At 37.6% G+C, this 21,319-nt stretch overlaps 1 protein-coding gene across 2 annotated transcripts; it reads right to left on the bottom strand.

Moving 5' to 3' along the window:
• Positions 1-17,334: 17,334 nt before the first annotated feature.
• On the bottom strand, positions 17,335-21,041 carry LOC118491698 (caffeoylshikimate esterase-like). 2 transcript variants are annotated; one of them, XM_035989693.1, is made up of 2 exons: positions 20,253-21,041; positions 17,335-17,917 (listed from the first exon to the last, which is right to left on the bottom strand). In XM_035989693.1, the coding sequence occupies exons 1-2, from the start codon at positions 21,024-21,026 to the stop codon at positions 17,468-17,470; spliced, it is 1,224 nt and encodes a 407-aa protein (XP_035845586.1). In that variant the 5' UTR covers positions 21,027-21,041; the 3' UTR covers positions 17,335-17,467. The 2 variants fall into 2 exon arrangements, with proteins under 2 accessions (XP_035845586.1, XP_035845585.1); XM_035989692.1 differs by lacking the exon at positions 20,253-21,041 and adding an exon at positions 18,771-19,707.
• Between the last annotated feature and the right edge of the window lie 278 nt (positions 21,042-21,319).

Below are 21,319 nucleotides of genomic sequence, written 5' to 3' on the forward strand. Positions count from 1 at the left end.
GGTTTTTCAAAGCTTTGTGAGTTTGTACAAAAGGTTTTCCCAAGACTAGGGGGGCATCATCTAAGATGACGAAGTCGGTTGGGTTTACCATTTGATTTGTTTGAACCAAAATATCTTCGACTACACCGATTGATTTCATTACTTTTCGGTCGGATAGAAAAATGGGTATTTGAAGTGGAGTAAAATCACTAATACTTAACTTTTCAAAAATGTAGTTGGGCATTATGTTAACACAAAGATCTTTATCAATAGTGACATTACTAATAAACGAATTTTGAAAGAAACATGGAACCGGTGTGATGTTAATTTCAAAAGGATCTTCTTTTATTAGCGAGGTTTGATCATTAGTTAACTTAACACTTACCATTTCTTTGATTTTAGCACTAGTGTTTAACTCTTTTAAAAACTTGGCATGAGGGGTTATTAAACAATGGTTTTCGAAAGTAGGTGATAAGAGAATAATTTCCTCTAAATTAGACTCTTCTTGAATTTTAACATTATCGGACTCACCATTTTCGTTGTTTAACTCATGTGTCTGTTTTTCACTTTCTTGTTCTTCCATTTTTACACTTTCAACTACCTCTACGTTATTATTACTTTTTAACTCTTCTCTCGCGCGGGATTCCTCTTCCCTTGCGCGAGATTCTTTCATGCAACGTTCGATAGTTTTAATGTGTTCTAATATCCTGTTGGTCACTTCGGTGAGATTGAAAGAATTTGGATCCTCTAAGCTTGAATCCGGTTGTTCGATCCTTGGTTCCTCATAGTACTCATATGAAGTAGATGGTTCACACCATTGTTCTTCATTGTAAGTATATGATGGATAAGGGTCGAAACTTTGTTCTTCATAGTACTCATATGAGGTGGGTTGTTCACGCCATGGTTCCTCATAATAAGAATATGAAGGTGGTGGCTCATATCTTGAATCTTCAAAGTATGAGTATGAAGGCTCATACCTTGGTTCATCAAAATACGAGTATGAGGGAGGAGGTTCATACCTTTGGTCTTCATAGGATGTGTATGAAGTTGATGGCTCGTACCTGGGCTCCTCATAATGGTTGTATGAATTGGATGGTTGATATGAAGTATTATATTGAACCGAGTGTGCATTACGACAATTAGTGCAATAATTACCTCTATAATCATCCTCATCATAGGTGTAGTTGTAATCTCTTGAGTATTGATCCATAGGAATCACTCAACAGACTACAACTGAGTCTCGGGACCAGAAAACAAAAATAAGACGGAAACAGAAGCTGGACACGGCCCCGTGTTGAGTGAACACGGCCCCGTGTTCAGGGACTGTATCTGGGCGTTTTAATTAAATTAACTGGTCACGTTGAGCACGGGGGCGTGTTGAGTGAACACGGCCCCGTGGTCAGACTCTGTATCTGGGTATCTACTCTAAAATATGCAGCACGGGGGCGTGTTCAGTGAGCACGGCCCCGTGTTCAGGCTACTGTAAATGCAAAAATTAAACTAAAATGCAGAAAAATGCGCGCGTTTTGAAAAGGTTTTGAAAAACTGATTAGGCCGTCGATTTTAAGCTTTCTTAAAATCCTTGTGTCCCCGGCAACGGCGCCAAAAACTTGATGCGTGTCGGTGTGTATATAATTTAGATATATTTTTAAGCCCTTTTTACACTTTTAGCCAAGTTTTAAATTTATAAAACACGATATTTACTAACACTAAACACACATATGGGCAAGTGCACCCATCGTGGACGTAGTATAGTGTTGGTAAGATACCGAGGTCGTCCAAGGACACAAGAGCTTTTAATACCGGTTTATCCTCAACGTCTAATCAAATCAAAAAGTTAGAAAAATGTTTTAAACTAAGAAAAATAAAAACTAACTAAATGCTGAAAAATAAAATAAAATAAAAAACAGATAGACAAGATGAATCACTTGGATCCGACACGTGTATTAGTATAACCTTTGATTATTTTCGCACTTTTGCACTTGTTTAAGAGATTATCTTAGTTATTGTAGTAGGCCCCTTTTTCGGAGGTGACGTTACCCTCAACCCAGTAGTTTGAGTCAGCAAGGATACAATCCTAAAGGGTTGGATTATTGAAAGATAATGAATTAAGTTATTAATGCAAATTATGGTAGGCCCCGCTTTTGGCGGCGACGTTACCCTCGGCTAAGTAGTCTGAGTCAGCAAGGATACAGTCCTAAATAGCCGGGTTATAGTATTAATAGTAGTTAGCTTATGAGGGGGTCAAAGAGTTTGGATCCCCGCCATCCAATACCTATGGGCATTGAAGGAGATCCTACTAAATTTGACCCAGGTCCCAAGCAGGACCTCTAAACGCTGAACAAGGGCAAGACCTTTACCAAACCGTTCCCTTAACCCCCGACCAGGTAGCCAACATACCTCCATATAGACCGTGGAGATATGAATGGTGAAAATCTTTTATTTTATATAGACAGTAAAATAATGCCAAGACACCACGGACAAACGATAAGGAAAGATCACCTTCAACATAAGTAACTAGTTATTAAAGTCATTAATACAAAACCAAATAAAAAGTGCAAAAGATTAAAAATAAAAAGTATTATACTAAACACTTGTCTTCACCAAGTGATGTAAGAGACTTAGGCAAACATGGCCTTGATTGTCAAGAACTCTTACGATCAATCTTGGATCCCGAGACGACTCACACACTCTATGATGGACAATGGATGATGGTGGTGGATGATGGTGTTATGGTGGTGGTGGGTGGTGGATGAAGTGTGAGAGAGGTGGTGTGCCAAGGGATGAGAGAGAATGAAGCCAAGCTCCTCTATTTATAGGCTGAACAGAACGCTGGACACGGCCCCGTGTTCGCTGAACACGGCCCCGTGCCCGTCTGACATTCTCTCTCTTCATTAATTGTAATTGCGAATTACAATTAATGCGCCTGCTGTACTTTCAACACGCCCCCGTGTCCGCTGGGCACGGCCCCGTGGTGAGCAATGGAAGCTTCTACTGGTTTGTCTTTTCTGCTGCTTCCTGGGCACGCCCCCGTGTTCACTGGACACGGGGCGTGTTCAGGCTCTGTTTTCTTCTCTTTGTCTTGGGAGGTGCCGTTGAGGGTCCGGGCAGTTCGCTTTTGTTCCTTTTCTTGTAATTATGATAGAATTAGGGGTCTTTTTGCTTCTTTTGTGATTTTGAGCTCATTTCATCCTGAAAATACAAAAGGAAGACAAAAACACTCTTTTTCCAACATTAGTACTTAAAAAGGGTTAGTTTTATGCCTTAATTGATGTGTTTTATATGTTGCATTTTACACACATCAGTGTCTCAAAATTCACTATAAATAGCAGACATTGGCAGTAGCTTTCTGAAGTTGAAACGACGTAAAGTTGCTGTCTGTACGTCGAGTTAAGGTAGTTATACTACAATTAAAAACACACACTGCTTTCGAATTGCTGCCGCAAAACAGGGTAATCACTCGATCGCTATTACGATTCATTTTCCGAGATCAATATATCCAATGGATGTTTAAGTGCCGCCCACATAGGGTTATACTTTGTCGTTCGTTGTTAAATCGATGAATGTTTAAGTATTGCACTTTGTCGTTCGTTGTGAGAATTTGATCTCGTGAGTTATCGTGACTGCTGTATTGATCACTAACCCGGTTTTGTGTGCATTATTATTTAAATTATGTTAACAAGGCTAAATCATATTCTGTCCGTGTTAAATTTGCAATGTGAGTCATTCTCTTTTTTATCAACTGATTTACAATACTCCAAATCATTTTTCAGAGTTATAATTACAGTGATTAAGTTTATGTAATCACCAAATTACAGCCAGTATGTGGGGTATTGTGCACATTACTACTGTTTTAATCACATTAGGTGGGCGAACCTAAAATTAAGTGATATACGTCATTCATTGGGGCAGCCAATGGTGATATGACCACAGTCACAGATCCGGTCGAGTGACAAATACTGTGCGTAGTTGGTAGATATTAAACATATGTAAAAACTCTTAATACTGTGAATTATAACAAATGTGTCGTTTTCAGTAAAATGAATGAACTCACTCAGTATTTCCCGCTGAAAAAACCTTTTTCAAACATGTTTCAGGTGATCTATTGTAATTCAGGAAAAGTGCTGGGGAGGCATTTCAAGCTTAAGAAAGTGGCTCATTATAAAATGAAGAAATATGTTTTGTAACAATAAAAGATTTCTCAGTAAAGTCTTGTTATTGTAAATTACCGGGATTTTATCCCGAGTTGTGAAATAAAATAATTGGGAAAAGTTTTTAGCTTTAAAATGATCCTGATGTTAAAATTCCGCTGCTAAACTCAATTAAATAAATATCACGGGATTTCTGTCCCGCGGCTCCTGAAACGGGTAAAACCGGGTCGGGGGCCGTGACAGAAATAAGGTGGTATCAGAGCCACTGAGTTAAGCTAATTAAGTATTGAAAAGATACTTAATTTTTTTCCTGATTACGATTATGTGATTATGTATTTTATTAACTGACTATTTGTTAGGTACAGTATGGGTAAGCAAAAGCTGCAAGATATCTATCTTAAATTAGATAGGTCAGTCTACGAAGAGGGAAGTTCATCCAAAACCAAACCTTCAAAACTCCCTACAATTCCTGAAGAGGGAATATTTGTGCGAAAAGCACAATATGAGAAACCACTTTCTCCTAGAAAAATGAGTATGATTATTAAGAAAAGTAAAGAACAAATCCGAGAAAAGTGGATTAAAAGGGAAACTCAGGAATTAATCAATAAATCACCTTGGGAAGACAAGCTAGATGAGAAATGAGCAAATTTGTATATGCTAGCCACTGTAGCAGAACATGCAAATCTTTAAATACCCTAAGTCTAGTAATAGCACTTCTCAGTAAATAAATAAATAAATCCGAGTGTGTTCTTTCCTGTTATTTTGTACAAATAGTGTGCAATAAAACTTCAATGTTTATTTGTTAAACTTTGTTCCAAAGTTTTAACTTAGCATTTTTGTGCATTTGCATATATGCTGCACAACATGAGTGAGATATCTGAAGGTTTTCAGAACCTCAATCTTTACCCGGTGAATATAGAAGTTTCTCAAGAATTTACTGGATACCTTGCTGATGTGGAACAACCCGTAGAATTCCATGCTCCACCTTTGACAAAGCCAAAACGAAAGAAAAAGAAGAATTACGTATGGGGGAATCGTATACGTAAGAAAAAGCCAGCTCCAAAACTTCCTAAAATAAACAATCCTTTAGAAACAGAAAAAGAAACTGGTAAACAGCAGGAGATGGAAACTGAAGTCGAGGGAGATCCTAGGCAAATGGGAATACAGTTTGAGGAGTATTCTAAAGAAATAGAAATGGAAGTAGGACAAGGTTCTAGACCAAATCAGATAGAAATTGGAGAGAGCTCCAACCAAAACCAAAATCAGGGAATAACCTTTCAGGAGAAAATAGATTTTCTATTGGCAAGCTGTGAGATAATTCAGCCTGTCAATACTAATATTTTCACCTATCCTATTGAAAATCCACTCCATATGAATTTTGAACCAGCAATCTCAGAACCAATAGTCCACGCTCAACCTGTAGAAATGGACGAATGGTGGACAAATGATTGGCAATTTCAAAATATTGTCAACGACCCTTATTCCTTCCTTCCACAATTCGATCCAGAACCCCTACCTAATCCACCAATGAGTAACGAAAATATGGCTGAACTTTGCCATTTTGGTGAAGAATTGATGGATGCAGGAAATAGAATCAGGGAGATAGGGGGACAAATTGCCTGGAAGTATGATGAAAGGGAACTTCGTTTTTAGGGGGACAAGTAACGAAAGATAGGAAGATGGTATAGTTGTATAATAGTAAACTTAATAATCAGTCTGTAACATAACTACGAATAAAACGTTGTAAAATATATTGGTGTGTAGTGATGCATACTATAACATATATAAAATGGAATCGAGAAATCGATAGTTTTGACTATACGTGTATTGCAAATTGTCTGATTGTTTGTGTATAATTGTTATTTATCAGATACTAATAAAAAGTTATACATATTATCAGATGGCAAATATTGGTAATGAACCGGTAAATGAGGTTAATCAGTCGGAGCAACATCCAGAGGATCAATATATGACTAGACAAGATATCGAAAATATTGTTGCTCAAGGAATAACTAATGCTATTCCAGCAATCGTTGCTGCTGTGAAAAATCCAATCGAACCGCAACATATCATTCCTAGTAAACGTACTACTGAGGATAACTTCAGTAATAGTATAAACGGGGGCAATAATCATGTTAATCATGATAATGAATCCCAACACACGCCGCTCCCTAAGAAACAGAAAGCTGCAACACCTGGTTGCACTTTCAAAGAATTCCTTGCTTGTAAACCCACTGAGTTTGCAGGCAATGAAGGGGCAACTGCATCACTGCGTTGGTTAGAGAAAACCGAAGCAGTAATAGCAATAAGTAAATGTGCCAAAGATGATCAGGTCATGTACGCATCAAATCTGTTTAAAGAAGGAGCACTTGAATGGTGGAACACTGTGTTACAAGCTAAAGGAAGAGATAGGGCATATGCTATGGCTTGGGAAGAATTTAAGAATTTGGTAGAAAGAAAATTATGTCCTGAGTATGAAAAGGAACAAATGGCAAATAAGTTCCTAAATCATCGGATGATAGGTGTGGATTGTCGTGGTTATACTTCGACATTCTTTGAATATGCTAGAGTGATACCAACCCTGGCTTCGCCAGAACCGGTACTCATTTCTCGCTATATTTGGGGATTGATTAGCGAAATTCGCAATATCGTTAAGGCTGCGAGACCTTGCACTATTGACGATGCTGTAGAATTAGCTAACACCTTAACTGATGAACTAATACGCACAAGAGATGAAGACAGAAAAAAAGAACTAGCTCAGAAAATTACCCAAGGATTTAGGGTGGGTAATAGTAGTAACTTCAAGAAAAGAGGAACAGGGCAATCTTCAACTTTGCCATTCTGCAAAATTTGCAAAAAGAAACATTTTGGAAAATGTAATAAACTTTGCAATTTTTGCAAAACGATAGGACATCGTGAAGAAAACTGCAGAAAGAAATCCATAATTTGTTACAATTGTGGAGAAGCCGGACATTTCAAAACAGAATGTCCTAAGTTAGTTAACCCAGTAGACAACAAACCCAAAGCGACCGAAGGAACTACTAAGAAGAATGCCAGAGCATTCCAGTTAACCACTCAAGAAGCAGAGCTCATTCCAGATGTCATAGCCGGTACGTTTTTAGTTCACGACGTTTATGCAAAAGTATTATTTGACTCTGGTGCAAACCAAAGTTTTATAAATACTTCATTTTGCCAAGCTCTTAAGTTACCCTTAACTACCGTTAGGCAGATTTTTACAGTCGAAACCGCAGACGGGAATTCATTAAGAATCAATCAGGTTTTGCAAAAAGTAGAAATAGAACTCTCAGGTCATAAATTTGCTGCAACCTTATTACCTATGAAATTAGCTGAATTTGATATTGTGTTAGGAATGGATTGGTTAATAGCCAACCATGCTCAAATCATTTGTGATAAAAATTCTATAGAAATTCAAGCACCTACTGGAGAAGTAATCGTGATTACAGGAGATAAACCGCGAAAGCCACTAAAGTTCATATCAGTAATGAAAGTTGCTAATTATGAACGGAAACAAGGAATAGTATATATGATTTCAGTAATCATTAGTACTAAAGGTAAAGAACTTAAGGAAATTCCTGTAGTCTCAGAATACCCAGATATATCTCCAGAAGATTTACCTGGGTTGCCACCAAACAGGGAGGTAGAATTTAGGATTCATCTAATTCCAGGAACTACACCGATAGCTAAGGCACCCTATCGATTAGCTCCTACCGAAATGCTAGAATTAAAGAAGCAATTAGATGAATTACTAAGCAAAAGATTTATACAACCTAGTTCATCCCCTTGGGGTGCACCAGTGTCGTTTGTGAAAAAAGAAAGATGGATCGATGAGAATGTGTATCTATTATAGAGAGTTGAATAAGGTTACAATTAAGAATCGATACCCATTACCTAGAATTGATGATCTTTTTGATCAATTACAAGGCGCCAAATATTTTTCTAAGATAGACTTGCGCTCCGGATATCATCAATTAAAGGTTCAAGAAGAAGACATACCTAAAACTGCTTTTAGAACTAGGTATGGACACTATGAGTTTACAGTCATGCCCTTTGGGTTAACGAATGCACCTGCAGCATTTATGGACATGATGAACAGGATCTGTAAACCATATCTGGATAAATTTGTAATTGTTTTCATAGATGATATACTTATTTATTCAAAAAGTCAGGTCGAACATTGTCACCACTTGCATGCACTCTTAACTTTGTTAAGAAAAGAAAAGTTGTACGCCAAATTCTCGAAGTGTGAATTTTGGCTACAAGAAGTGCAATTCTTAGGACACATGGTGAATCATGAAGGGATTCACGTAGATCCTGCTAAGATAGAAGCAATTACCAATTGGAAGGTTCCGCAAACCGCAATGGAAATTAGAAGTTTTATAGGTTTAGCTGGGTATTATAGACGGTTTATTAAGGATTTTTCCAAGATAGCTGTACCATTAACTAAGTTAACCTGTAAAGCCACTAAGTTTGAATGGGGACCTAAACAAGAAGAAGCCTTCAGAATCTTAAAGCAGAAATTAACAGATGCTCCAATCCTAGCCTTACCAGAAGGAACAGAAGATTTTGAAGTATACTGTGATGCTTCAAAATTAGGATTCGGATGTGTGTTAATGCAACGCAAGAGGGTAATTGCGTATGCTTCCAGACAATTGAAAAAGCACGAGGAAAACTATACGACTCATGATTTAGAATTGGGAGCTATAGTTTTTGCCCTTAAGATATGGAGACATTAGCTGTATGGAAGTAAGTTTACTGTTTATACAGATCATAAAAGTTTAAGGTATATATGTGGGCAAAAAGAGTTAAATATGAGACAAAGAAGATGGATGGAAATCCTGAGTGATTACGACTGTGATATTCAATATCACGAAGGAAAGGCAAACGTAGTCGCAGATACCTTAAGTCGTAAGTATCATGAGAAGCAAAGGCGAGTCCGTGCTCTTAGAATAAATCTACAAATAGATTTAATGGAACAATTGAAGGAAATTCAGGAAACGGCAATCAAGGACGATGCCGAAGGAATAAAAGGTTACCTAAAAGAATTGGAACAAGGAAATGATGGAATTTGGAAATTCCACAAAAACAGAATTTGGGTACCTAAACGGGGAAATTTAAGATTTAAAATTTTAAAGGAAGCTCATAAATCTAGGTATACTGTACACCCAGGAAACAATAAGATGTACCAAGATTTAAGAAAGAATTTTTGGTGGATAGGAATGAAAAAGGATATAGCCGAATACGTATCTAAGTGTCTAACATGTTCACAAGTTAAAGCCGAACATCAGAAACCTTCAGGCCTACTACAACAGTTAGAAATGTCTGTATGGAAATGGGAACTCATAACAATGGACTTTGTTACTAAGTTACCCAATACCAGAAAAGGTAATGATGCCATTGTGGATCGATTAACCAAATCCGCTCATTTTCTACCAATAAAGGAAACCTTTAGCATGGAAAGGTTAGCCAAGTTGTACGTAGATGAAATAATATCTTTACATGGAGTTCCACTCTCCATTGTATCAGATAGAGATAGTCGTTTCACTTCCCGTTTCTGGACAAGTTTCCAAGAAGCAATGGGAACCCGACTCAATTTAAGTACTGCATATCATCCACAAACAGACGGACAAAGTGAAAGGACGATCCAAACTCTAGAAGACATGCTCCGAGCATGTGTAATTGACTTTGGTGGTAACTGGGATAACCCTTTACCATTAATCGAATTCTCCTATAATAATAGTTATCACTCAAGCATCGAAGCCGCTCCATTCGAAGCACTGTATGGACGAAAGTGCAGAACTCCCGTATGTTGGGCAGAAATAGGAGAAATTCAATTATCAGGTCCAGAAATCGTGCAAGAAACCACAGACAAGATAACACAAATCAAGGAAAGATTGAAAACAGCCAGAGATCGCCAGAAAAGCTATGCAGACAATCGCCGCAAGCCACTCGAATTCCAGATAGGAGATAAAGTACTTTGGAAATTATCTCCTTGGAAAGGAGTAGTACGATTCGGTAAGAAAGGAAAAATGAGTCCCAGATATGTTGGACCATTCCCAGTGATTCAAGAATAGGACCAATTGCTTATCAATTACAACTACCAGAAGAATTAGCTGGAGTACATGATGTATTTCATGTATCCTATCTCAAGAAATGTCTATCAGACGAATCCCTGGTAGTACCTCTTCAAGATATAGAGGTAAATGAAAAGCTAAAATTTGTAGAGAAGCCATTGCAAATAGAAGACCGGAAGGTTAAGTTTCTCAAACACAAGCGACTAGTGCTAGTCAAAGTCAAATGGGATTCAAAGAGGGGACCAGAATATACCTGGGAATTAGAGTCAGAAATGAAGCGGTAATACCCTCATCTATTTCAATAAATCTCGAGGACGAGATTTTTCCTAAGGTGGGGAGGATGTAACAACTCTCATTCAAATCAATAATTAGGATGATAATTAGTCAATAAGGAAACCCTAATTGAGACACCCAAGTAATTCCGCATTTACCCTAAAATTTTCAGAACAATCGGAATCAGGATCAGGGCCCCTAAAACTCAAGGGGGTAAACCCTAGTGATGATTATCATCAAAATCGCGTTGTACAGATTATAAATCGATTTTAAAATGAGTCAGCAAAGCTAGTCCCGAACTCAGCTAGTCTACATAAATAGACTGCACCCCTTACGGACCGTAAGGGGAAATGCCATACGGTCCGTAAGAGTGTCTCAAAATTCACTATAAATAGCAGACATTGGCAGTAGCTTTCTGAAGTTGAAACGACGTAAAGTTGCTGTCTGTACGTCGAGTTAAGGTAGTTATACTACAATTAAAAACACACACTGCTTTCGAATTGCTGCCGCAAAACAGGGTAATCACTCGATCGCTATTACGATTCATTTTCCAAGATCAATATATCCAATGGATGTTTAAGTGCCGCCCACATAGGGTTATACTTTGTCGTTCGTCGTTAAATCGATGAATGTTTAAGTATTGCACTTTGTCGTTCGTTGTGAGAATTTGATCTCGTGAGTTATCGTGACTGCTGTATTGATCACTAACCCGGTTTTGTGTGCATTATTATTTAAATTAGGTTAACAAGGCTAAATCATATTCTGTCCGTGTTAAATCTGCAATGTGAGTCATTCTCTTTTTTATCAACTGATTTACAATACTCCAAATCATTTTTCAGAGTTATAATTACAGTGATTAAGTTTATGTAAATCATTTTTCAGAGTTATAATTACAGTGATTAAGTTTATGTAATCACCAAATTACAGCCAGTATGTGGGGTATTGTGCACATTACTACTGTTTTAATGAAATTAGGTGGGCGAACCTAAAATTAAGTGATATACGTCATTCATTAGGGCAGCCAATGGTGATATGACCACAGTCACAGATCCGGTCGAGTGACAAATACTGTGGGTAGTTGGTAGATATTAAACATATGTAAAAACTCTTAATACTGTGAATTATAACAAATATGTCGTTTTCAGTAAAATGAATGAACTCACTCAGTATTTCCCGCTGACAAAACCTTTTTCAAACATGTTTCAGGTGATCTATTGTAATTCAGAAAAAGTGTTGGGGAGGCATTTCAAGCTTAAGAAAGTGGCTCATTATAAAATGAAGAAATATGTTTTGTAACAATAAAAGATTTCTCAGTAAAGTCTTGTTATTGTAAATTACCGGGGTTTTATCCCGAGTTGTGAAATAAAATAATCGGGAAAAGTTTTTAGCTTTAAAATGATCCTGATGTTAAAATTCCGCTGCTAAACTCAAGTAAATAAATATCACGGGATTTCTGTCCCGCGGCTCCTGAAACGGGTAAAACCGGGTCGGGGGCCGTGACATAAGTGATTCGATACTTCCACGAGAAGTATAATGTCTTCAACCATATAATAGTCTCGGATAGACTATTTGGGGAAAAACAACTCGATATTGTTATAAATATAATAAGTTGCTCAATTACTTGCGAGTAGTTAATTGTAAACAACTTTATATTTTTTGGACAACTTGTGATTATTCAAGTTTAGAGTTTCAAGACGAAACAAGTTATACGTGTTCCATTGAGGGAGTACCTTAAAACATGACAGAATGATGTAATTGCGTTTATTTCGTTCTAAAGTGTGTTGAAAATAATAACACTTTGGGATTTGATGTTTAGATATCATTGGTGTATCCATTATTTTGACTACTAATAAGTTGTCAAAAGGATACACATTTTGGTACAAAGTGTAAAAATTAATTTACACGGACACAATGAGTGGGTTGTGATCATGACTTATGTAATAAGTCACAAATCAAACATCAAACGTATAACGAGTTCGTGAGAAACGTGGTGCATGGTTTGAGATGAAATGCACGAAAACAAGATATGTCATCTAAGTTGAGAGCATCAACATGGAAATGCACATATAAGTTTTCAAAGAATATAACATATGAAAGAAATATATGTTATCATTGTAAATGATTTTAATAAATTTAGCAAATTTATTAACGGAAATTTACAATAGTGATGGACTTGTAGATGCTTCTACCACCATCAATGTTGTTTAAACTATGTGGAGGCTTGGTCCTCAATTTGGGAGAGTATCCCAATACATGGTATTAATGAAACAACAATGTAAATGTATATATCACTATAGGCATACGTGAATGCTTTGTTGTTGAGAATCAATCTAATTGGTAATATCTCAAGACTCAAGTGATTTTATACAAAGATTTTTCATCAAAGTGACTTGGATTAAGACTTATGTTTAAGTCTTTAGGAAGTCAATGGTGAAGCCTTGGAGATAAAAAGGCAAACGAGTTATGATCCTAATGGATGGAGTTAACTATGGTTTTGAGGCCTTCCTAAAAACCGATGGTTTTGGAATGGTGAAATAAATTTCATTATTGTGTCTAAACTAAGAAACGAATGTTCGAAAGAGATAGTGCGTTATCTCTTAAGGCTGTGAAGATTCAGAATGATGCATCTTCTGTTCACATGCTAGAGTATTGTGGTCTAAAGCATGCTAGACTAATACTTGTTAATTTATATGCTCGATGGAGATTAAATTAACTTTAAACATTCAAAATATGTGATGACACAAGAACGAATTTTGTGATAAACAAAACTATAAATATAACTTCATTAAATGCAAGCAATGTGGGGGGAGGAACCATTTAAGAAACAAACCCTTTAGGGTATGAAGAAATGGTAGTTGAGAAGTTTTCTCAAACTCGAAATGAAAGGGAGAACCTTTCATCACCCATTTGGATGTTATCCAATTACACTTAAACGTGGGGGTGACTTGCATTTGAATGTGGAAATAGTAGTTGAGAAGTTTTCTCAAACTCGAAATGAAAGGGAGAACCTTTCATCACCCTATTTGGATGCTATCCAGTTACACTTAAATGTGGAGGTGACTTGCATATATTGCAAATGCATGACCAAGTGGAGTACACAATGGTTATATGGAGTCAATCGAGTATATTGGACTCGAATGCCAATTGGTTAGATTCAAAATCTAGTAAGATGTCAGTCATGACACACCAAAGGCATGGTGAAAACGTGTCCAGCCATGAATTGAGTTTCATGTCATTCTAAGAGAAGGTACATAACTGGATCCAGGTTGAGATCACGAGTTATAAGTCTTATGAATTGACTAAAAGGCAAAAGTGACTAGTGAGTCAAGAACACGTTAGAACAACTGATCGCAATTTAAATTATCGTCGGTGACTTAGCGAAGTCAAAGATAATTTTGGATCCAACAACCAGTGGGTTGATAAGAGATCAGGTTGTGGAATGGGACTAAAGCCATGGAAAAAGGGACATGAGGGAAACCTAACCTAGTTGACTGGAGATCCCAAGATCTAGGTTCAATAGGCCAACTTAATCATGAACCGAAGGGTAGTCACTGTGGGGGCGTAGCTAATATATATGTTTATATATGAGCTAGTTTATATGTTTCATATATCCCCCTAAAACTATAAAAGGGTGTTTAAATACGTCCTAGTCCATTCCTATAATATTCAGTGACATTGTTGTGAGGTTAAGCATAATATGTGGTTTTATGATTTGTGTAAATCATCTAGTAAACCATAATGCTTTTACTGATTTAAAGGGAAATCACCTATGTTGGAGAGAAGTGTGGTCGCTTCGAATGGAATTAGGGCATAATTCCTAGAGCTCCCGCAGAACCAGGAAAGTGTTCCATGACCATTATAGGACACGATAGTGAGGGGATGGCCCGGCTAAGGAAAGTATTGTGTGAATGTATATTGTCGTTTACACAAATGGGGGGTTGTTCAAGGACATCACGTCTACAAAACCCTAGTAGACTAAGTATGCTTCACAAAGGAAGGTTCAAAGGCAAAACCTACCTATCCTGCAATACTCGACTGTCGAGGTTTTATCGGGGAATTTTGGGTGTTTTCATCGATCTCCATTCATGTGGGGGATTGTTGGAAATTTAGTGAAAATGAGTTTTTCACTAAATATTTTGGACATCAATAATATTTATATATGTGTTGTATAAATAATTATTTATGGGTTTGTGTTCAAACTATGTCCAAATAGAGCTAAGATGAATGAGATATCGAAGCTTGAAGTTGTATGTTTGGAACAAACAAAGATGAGAAAAATGGATTGAGATTTGTCACCTTGTCCCACATAGGTGGAATAACAAAACTTAAAGTGGTATATAAGGAGGAGCACTCCTTGAAGGCAAACACTAGTGGGGACCAAAGGGTGCATCGCACCTGCACATATGCGCGCGTGATGTGGGCTATAAGCCCAATGTGGTGCGTTTTGAACTTCGCACGCCGCCTTTGTATTTTTGCCCATGAGCGTGTGTTCAGATACATGGCGGGTCCGCTTATAGCGCACCCTTGGGTGGCGTAGGTGGATGCCTTGGCATGGCGCATGACGCACGTCATTGGCTATGGCGAAGATTGCAAGTGGCGCACGAATATGGATGGCACATAACCAGGTGGCGTCCTGGTATGCGTAGTGGCATCCAATTAGCGTGTGGTGCAAAAAGGTGTATCTCCGCGGAAGCGTAGTGTAGGCTCAACCAAGGTGCGCCTGCATGCGCACTAGACCGTTCAAACCAGTCTACTTACTAGAGAGTTAATGTTAGACGGTTTCCACTAGTGCCATAAGTTGAATGGCAGTTTTGTTTTTACTACCACTTAATATCCATTAATTTAGAGTTTAAACTCTTGTTATTACAAGATTAATTATCTTGTTAATTACAAGATTAATGACCTTGTTTTTGACAAACATTAAGGGGTTGAATGAGTCTTGATGTATCTCTTTATAAAATGAATATTGTTTATTCATTTGAGGATAAGGAAAGATACTCAAGAGCAATCTCTACATCTTATGAGATTTTAGAGAAGAGCATTCTCTAAATTATTCACAACTTCATATTTCCATCAACAATTCTAAACACCCTGATACCCGGTGTGATCTCGGGCGTGAGTGTCATCTCCGGCAGTACACATACTGTTCCGGTTGTTGTACCCTGGGAGACAGACCGTCTGAGAGGAGGCGCGGAATCTGTTTTAAGGGAAGCATGTCAAACACGTGCCTCAACCAAAAGCGTCAACCATATTTTGCTTGTCTTACAGCGGAGTTTCGTACAAGAAGGTGCGGTTGCAGTTCTTCTAAAGACATCGACTTCGATCAAGATTGGTACAATTAAATTGTATATTACTTTTATTTACTTAGTTTATGTAACCGGTATTGTACTAGAATAGTTTCCCACAAATAACGATAGTATCGTTATTATATATTTTGTAATATATTTTAATAAAAAAGTGAACCTAGTTCCTACAATTCATTAATCTATTGAATTTTTAGTTCTTATATTTCCAACTTTTTGGGAATCACAAGTACTTAAAACAAAATAACGGGTATATCCCATACCTAATGTGCATTGGTCATGGTTTTACAATCGATATGGAACCAATACTCATCGGATTGCCACCTCTTTAATTAATTTAGAGTTAAACTTTCATTTTGCTCTCTATAGTTTGGTCATTTTAATGGTTTTAGCCCAATCATTTATAAAGTGCCATTTTCTACCCTAATCTTTCTAACTTATCACCATTTTGATCCCCGACTCTAACTCCATTCAAAATGTCAGTTAACTTGAAGGGTATTTTAGTGATTTTATGAGAAAAGTAAGGACATCGAAGTTTTTTTTTACCTAAATAAACATCTAATTATCTATTTTAACATGAACATCAAACTTGTTTATTTTTATACACCAATGCTTTATGATTTTTTACTTAAGGGGGTGTTTAGCTAAGCTTTTCCACACCTTATAACTTATTGACTTTTATAAAAAGTTGATAAGGAGAAAATGTGTTTGACAAACTCAAAATGACTTTTAATAATGACTTCTTGTATGAGAGGAAAAGTCACTTTTGAAAAGTTAAAATATTGTGGCTTTTTGAAACTCTTTATAACTTTTCATAGAAAAAAAATACACAAATGTCCTAGGTGCTCCTTATTGACTTATAAAAGAATGTCCCATTTAGTCATTTTACATAAATAAGCTAAACCAAACATTTTTAAAAAACAACTTATCGACTTTCTACCCGTTAAAAGTTCCTGAGCCGTTCAACTCGGATCGACTCGCTTGTTTTGTAGCCCTAGTGAGAATTACGGTTAGTTGGTTTCCCACCCGGCCACCCCTCTATAATTTATACTATCATAGGGCCATAGGCTGCTGTTGTTGCTGGGTTATTGCTATTGGGCTGAAGCCCAATATCTCGTGCCTGCCCTTTTGTTCGTGTCAGTTCCAAAATCAGAAACTTTTAAGAAACATTGTTCTAAGTTGCATTATAGAAACCTTTATATATTAATTGTGTGAAATCTTAGAACCACAGATTTGTAGGCCGGAAATTCGAATACTAAGTTAACCGCTTGTAGAGACGCGGCAAACATGTTGCGGTGCCACTAGGATGACACCGTCCACAGGGTTCAATAACTTCACGACGTCTCTACTTTGTTACGTTATTATATTCCCGTATGAGTGAACCTTTGTTATTGTATGCTCATGAGTCGCGTGATAGCATTTGATTATTTGAAAGCAATATGAATGCGTACTAGTATATGATACGGTATTTTACGGTAATTAACGTGGCGTTTAATAGATCTTTAGATTGATATTAGCATTTGACGCATACCTACACATTTCCAAATATCGATTTTAGTCAATGCGTAAAGTTACAATCTCATAAACCAATCCAAACACTTTAATCAATAATTCACACATTGAATAATAATAGTAATATATGATGACAATATACACCGTTTACTTTTGGTTAGTTATCAATACTTTTAGGGCCATATTGTACTGTCTTCTCGTCGATCCACTTTCTCATATCAGCCAACACACGATTAGCAGCCTCATCGGGCTCTCCTTGTACCAATGAATGGTACATACCCTCGTACAACTTCAAAGTCTTGTCTTCACTTGACGCTTTCTCATACAACATTTTGGACCCACTCGGGCATGTGACCTCATCCGACGTCCCATGCAACGCTATAAAGGGGGCTTTAACCTTGTCGAAGTTATTTTGTATGAAATCCGTCCATCTCACCACTTCTCTCATTGTACCCACCCTATGCTTCCCGAAATACCGTTGCGGATTCACCGCTATTATCTTTAGTTTCTCGGGATCTCTAATCGCGTTTACCGGTCCCTTACCATCGGGCATTACCGCCCATGAATCCGCAAGCCCAAATAACAGTCCGTACATGGTTATATGTAGCTTAAATAAACAACAAAAAAAACTTATTATATATTTATTAAAATTGAACGTTAACAAAAAAAATCTTATTACTACTTATTAAAATTAAACGTTTTTAAAGGCAGGTGACATTCTTCACAATGTCACATCAAGTTTTTTTTTTTTTACTTTTAGTTTCAATTATTTTTAATTTCACACTTTATATTATAAATAACACATTTAACTTTAACTTAGTTTAAGTTTTCCTTGAAAATTGAGTGAAATGCACGGATAGTCCCTGTAGTTTGGTGAAATTTCACCTTTAGTTCCCAACTTTTCAGAATTACACTCTTAGTCACTGTGGTTTGACAAATTGTTACTCGGATAGTCCCTAAAGCGGATGAAGGTTACTCAGATAGTCCCTGTGGTTTGACAAGTTGTTACTCGGATAGTCCATGTGGTTTGATAAGTTGTTACTCGGATCCTCGTTGTCATTTCACACCCACTTAACCAGAAAACTAACCTCCATCCGCTTTGGGGACTATCCGAGTAACAACTTGTCAAGCCACAGGGACTAAGAGTGTAATTTTGAAAAGTTGGGGACTAAAGGTGAAATTTCACCAAACCACAGAGACTATCCATGCATTTTACTCTTGAAAGTTTATGTTCGTTGACATTTTAAAATAACTGAACAGGAGTTGTGTTTTAATTTTCTCTCAACATAGTGTATAAATTTTGTTGAATACATGGTTATATCAAAAAAAAAAAATTATCATAAAGTGTACCGAGTGTCAGTACCGTATGTGACGAATCGATATTCGTTTTATTGTTTTCAATCAATATAAAACACGTTAAATAAATGTAACATAACATAACAAATCAAACCGATACCAACCTTAGACGGGGTACACTTTTCCGGTGTAACAAAAAGTGGAGCCGAAAAAATCAACCCGGTCCACGTGTCAGGCTCCGATTGGAGATACATAAGCATAGCAACCAACCCACCCATAGACTCCCCAAACAAAAAGGCCGGCAGCTTACAATACTTTTCACTGTTGCGAACACTAACAAAATACGACAACGACGTCGTAGCAACCTTTTCCATATCACCAACATACGCACGGATACCCTCGGACCGTCCGTGTCCGAGCATATCCGCTGCGTATACAGCGTATCCCCAGTTTGCATATGCGATGCATATCTTCTGGAAGCACCAGCTGGTGTCGTTTCTATATCCGTGGTTCATGAACACGACCCCTTTTATTGGTTGTGTTTCGTCTAATGGGAGCCATGATTGGGTGAAGATTTTCCCATTTGACGTCTGGAAATAGAGTTTATTGTTGCGGACGTTTTGGGATTTGTAGTATTCTTCTTCGGGTGTTTCGCCCCAGTAGAATGGGGGCGGGGGTGGGAGTGGTGGGAGCTCTAGTTTCGCCATGTTGTGTATGGATAGAGACCGGTGGTGTTGGTGGTTCTGGTTCGAGTGGTTCGGGTTTGTTATCGGATCGGGTAATTGTGTGTAATGACTGGATTTATTGGGAAGGTTAGGGATGTGAATGGGGTTGGTGGAGGTACGACACGGGTGTACCGGCAACCGGTGTGGTGTAGTGGATGAAAGGCTTGCTTGTAAGGATGGTGTTTGTGGGGTCCACAGAGTTAGTTGAGACATTGTTTTTTATGTGACGTTGTAGGTGGATGAAATATTTCTCTTATGTCACCTACCACCAAAAGTGATCCACCCAACACGTTTTCATTTTTTTATTTATTTATTAAAATTAAATGTCGGTGACACTATTCCCCATGTCACATCTAGTGTTTTTCTATAACTTTTAATTTCAACTTTTTTAATAAAATATTGTTTCACACATTATATTATAAATAATATATATATTTAACACATTTAACTTTTATTTTATTTGATTTTTTCTTAATAACTTGCGTTAGTTAGTTTTAAAAAAAAAGTTAGAATAAACATTTTTGTTCAACTTTTTTCATCGACATTATGGTATAAATTTTGTTGAAAATGGAGTAGTAATTAAAATGTGTTTTTTTGCACCGTAAGCTATATAAGTGCTGGTACCGTACATGACGAACTAGACCAATTCCGACTTAACAACATCAATCAAAACCGCTACTGTTTTTGTTTTTATAGTTTTTGGCTGATTAAATCATACGATGACTTTATTTTTCGGTTTTTTTTTCTTTCGATTGCCGTATCGAATGACAGTACCGTAACAAACCGAATCGATACCAACTATATTCCGTTCCCGTAGTGTTATGGGAATCCGACTAGTTTAAATTACATTTTTATATGCGATTCCAAATTTATTACGGTTATATAATTGAAATAAGATATGTAGCAAGTTAGTGTAATTACCTTAGACGGAGTACACTTTTCCGGTGTAACAAAAAGTGGAGCCGAAAAAATCAACCCGGTCCACGTATCAGGCTCCGATTGGAGATACATAAGCATAGCAACCAACCCACCCATAGACTCCCCAAACAAAAAGGCCGGCAGCTTACAATACTTTTCACTGTTGCGAACACTAACAAAATACGACAACGACGTCGTAGCAACCTTTTCCATATCACCAACATACGCACGGATACCCTCGGACCGTCCGTGTCCGAGCATATCCGCTGCGTATACAGCGTATCCCCAGTTTGCATACGCGATGCATATCTTCTGGAAGCACCAGCTGGTGTCGTTTCTGTATCCGTGGTTCATGAACACGACCCCTTTAATTGGTTGTGTTTCGTCTAGCGGCAGCCATGATTGGGTGAAGATTTTCCCATATGGTGTCTGGAAATAGAGTTTATTGTTGCGGACGTTTTGGGATTTGTAGTATTCTTCTTCGGGTGTTTCGCCCCAGTAGAATGGGGGCGGGGGTGGGAGTGGTGGGAGTTCTAGTTTCGCCATGTTGTGTACGGATAGAGACCGGTGGTGTTGGTGGTTCTTGTTCGAGTGGTTCGGGTTTGTTATCGGATCGGGTAACTGTGTGTAATGACTGGATTTATTGGGAAGGTTAGGGATGTGAATGGGGTTGGTGAAGGTACGACGCGGGTGTACCGGTAACCGGTGTGGTGTAGTGGATGAAAGGCTTGCTTGTAAGGATGGTGTTTGTGGGGTCCATAGAGTTAGTTGAGACATTGTTTTTTGTGTGACGTTGTAGGTGGATGAGGTAGGACGGAGCGTATTGAAATATTTCTCTTAACTCACCTACCACCGAAAGCGATCCACCCAACACGTTTTCATTTTTTTACTCCGGCGTCCACCTTATACCATGCTAGCTATTGAGATGCAATAGAAACCTTTTTGCTATGTAGCCTACTAGCCCCCGTCTATGCGTCACAATGAAGCCCCTAGGGGCTCTAAACTTACCTTACAGCCTTATGAGTATTAAGATATTAAATAGTCAACAAGTTTACATTTGTTTAAAGTGG

Source organism: Helianthus annuus, chromosome 4, assembly GCF_002127325.2.
Source record: "Helianthus annuus cultivar XRQ/B chromosome 4, HanXRQr2.0-SUNRISE, whole genome shotgun sequence".
Classification (NCBI taxonomy): Eukaryota; Viridiplantae; Streptophyta; class Magnoliopsida; order Asterales; family Asteraceae; genus Helianthus; species Helianthus annuus.

What these genes read in the sequence shown, in the direction of transcription:
- LOC118491698 (XM_035989693.1), bottom strand. Translation starts at nt 21,026, where the DNA reads ATGTCTCAACTAACTCTATGGACCCCACAAACACCATCCTTACAAGCA. An exon ending in AAAAGTGTACTCCGTCTAAG is followed by an intron (nt 17,918 to 20,252) that starts GTAATTACACTA and finishes TGTTTATTTAAG; the next exon opens with CTACATATAACCATGTACGG.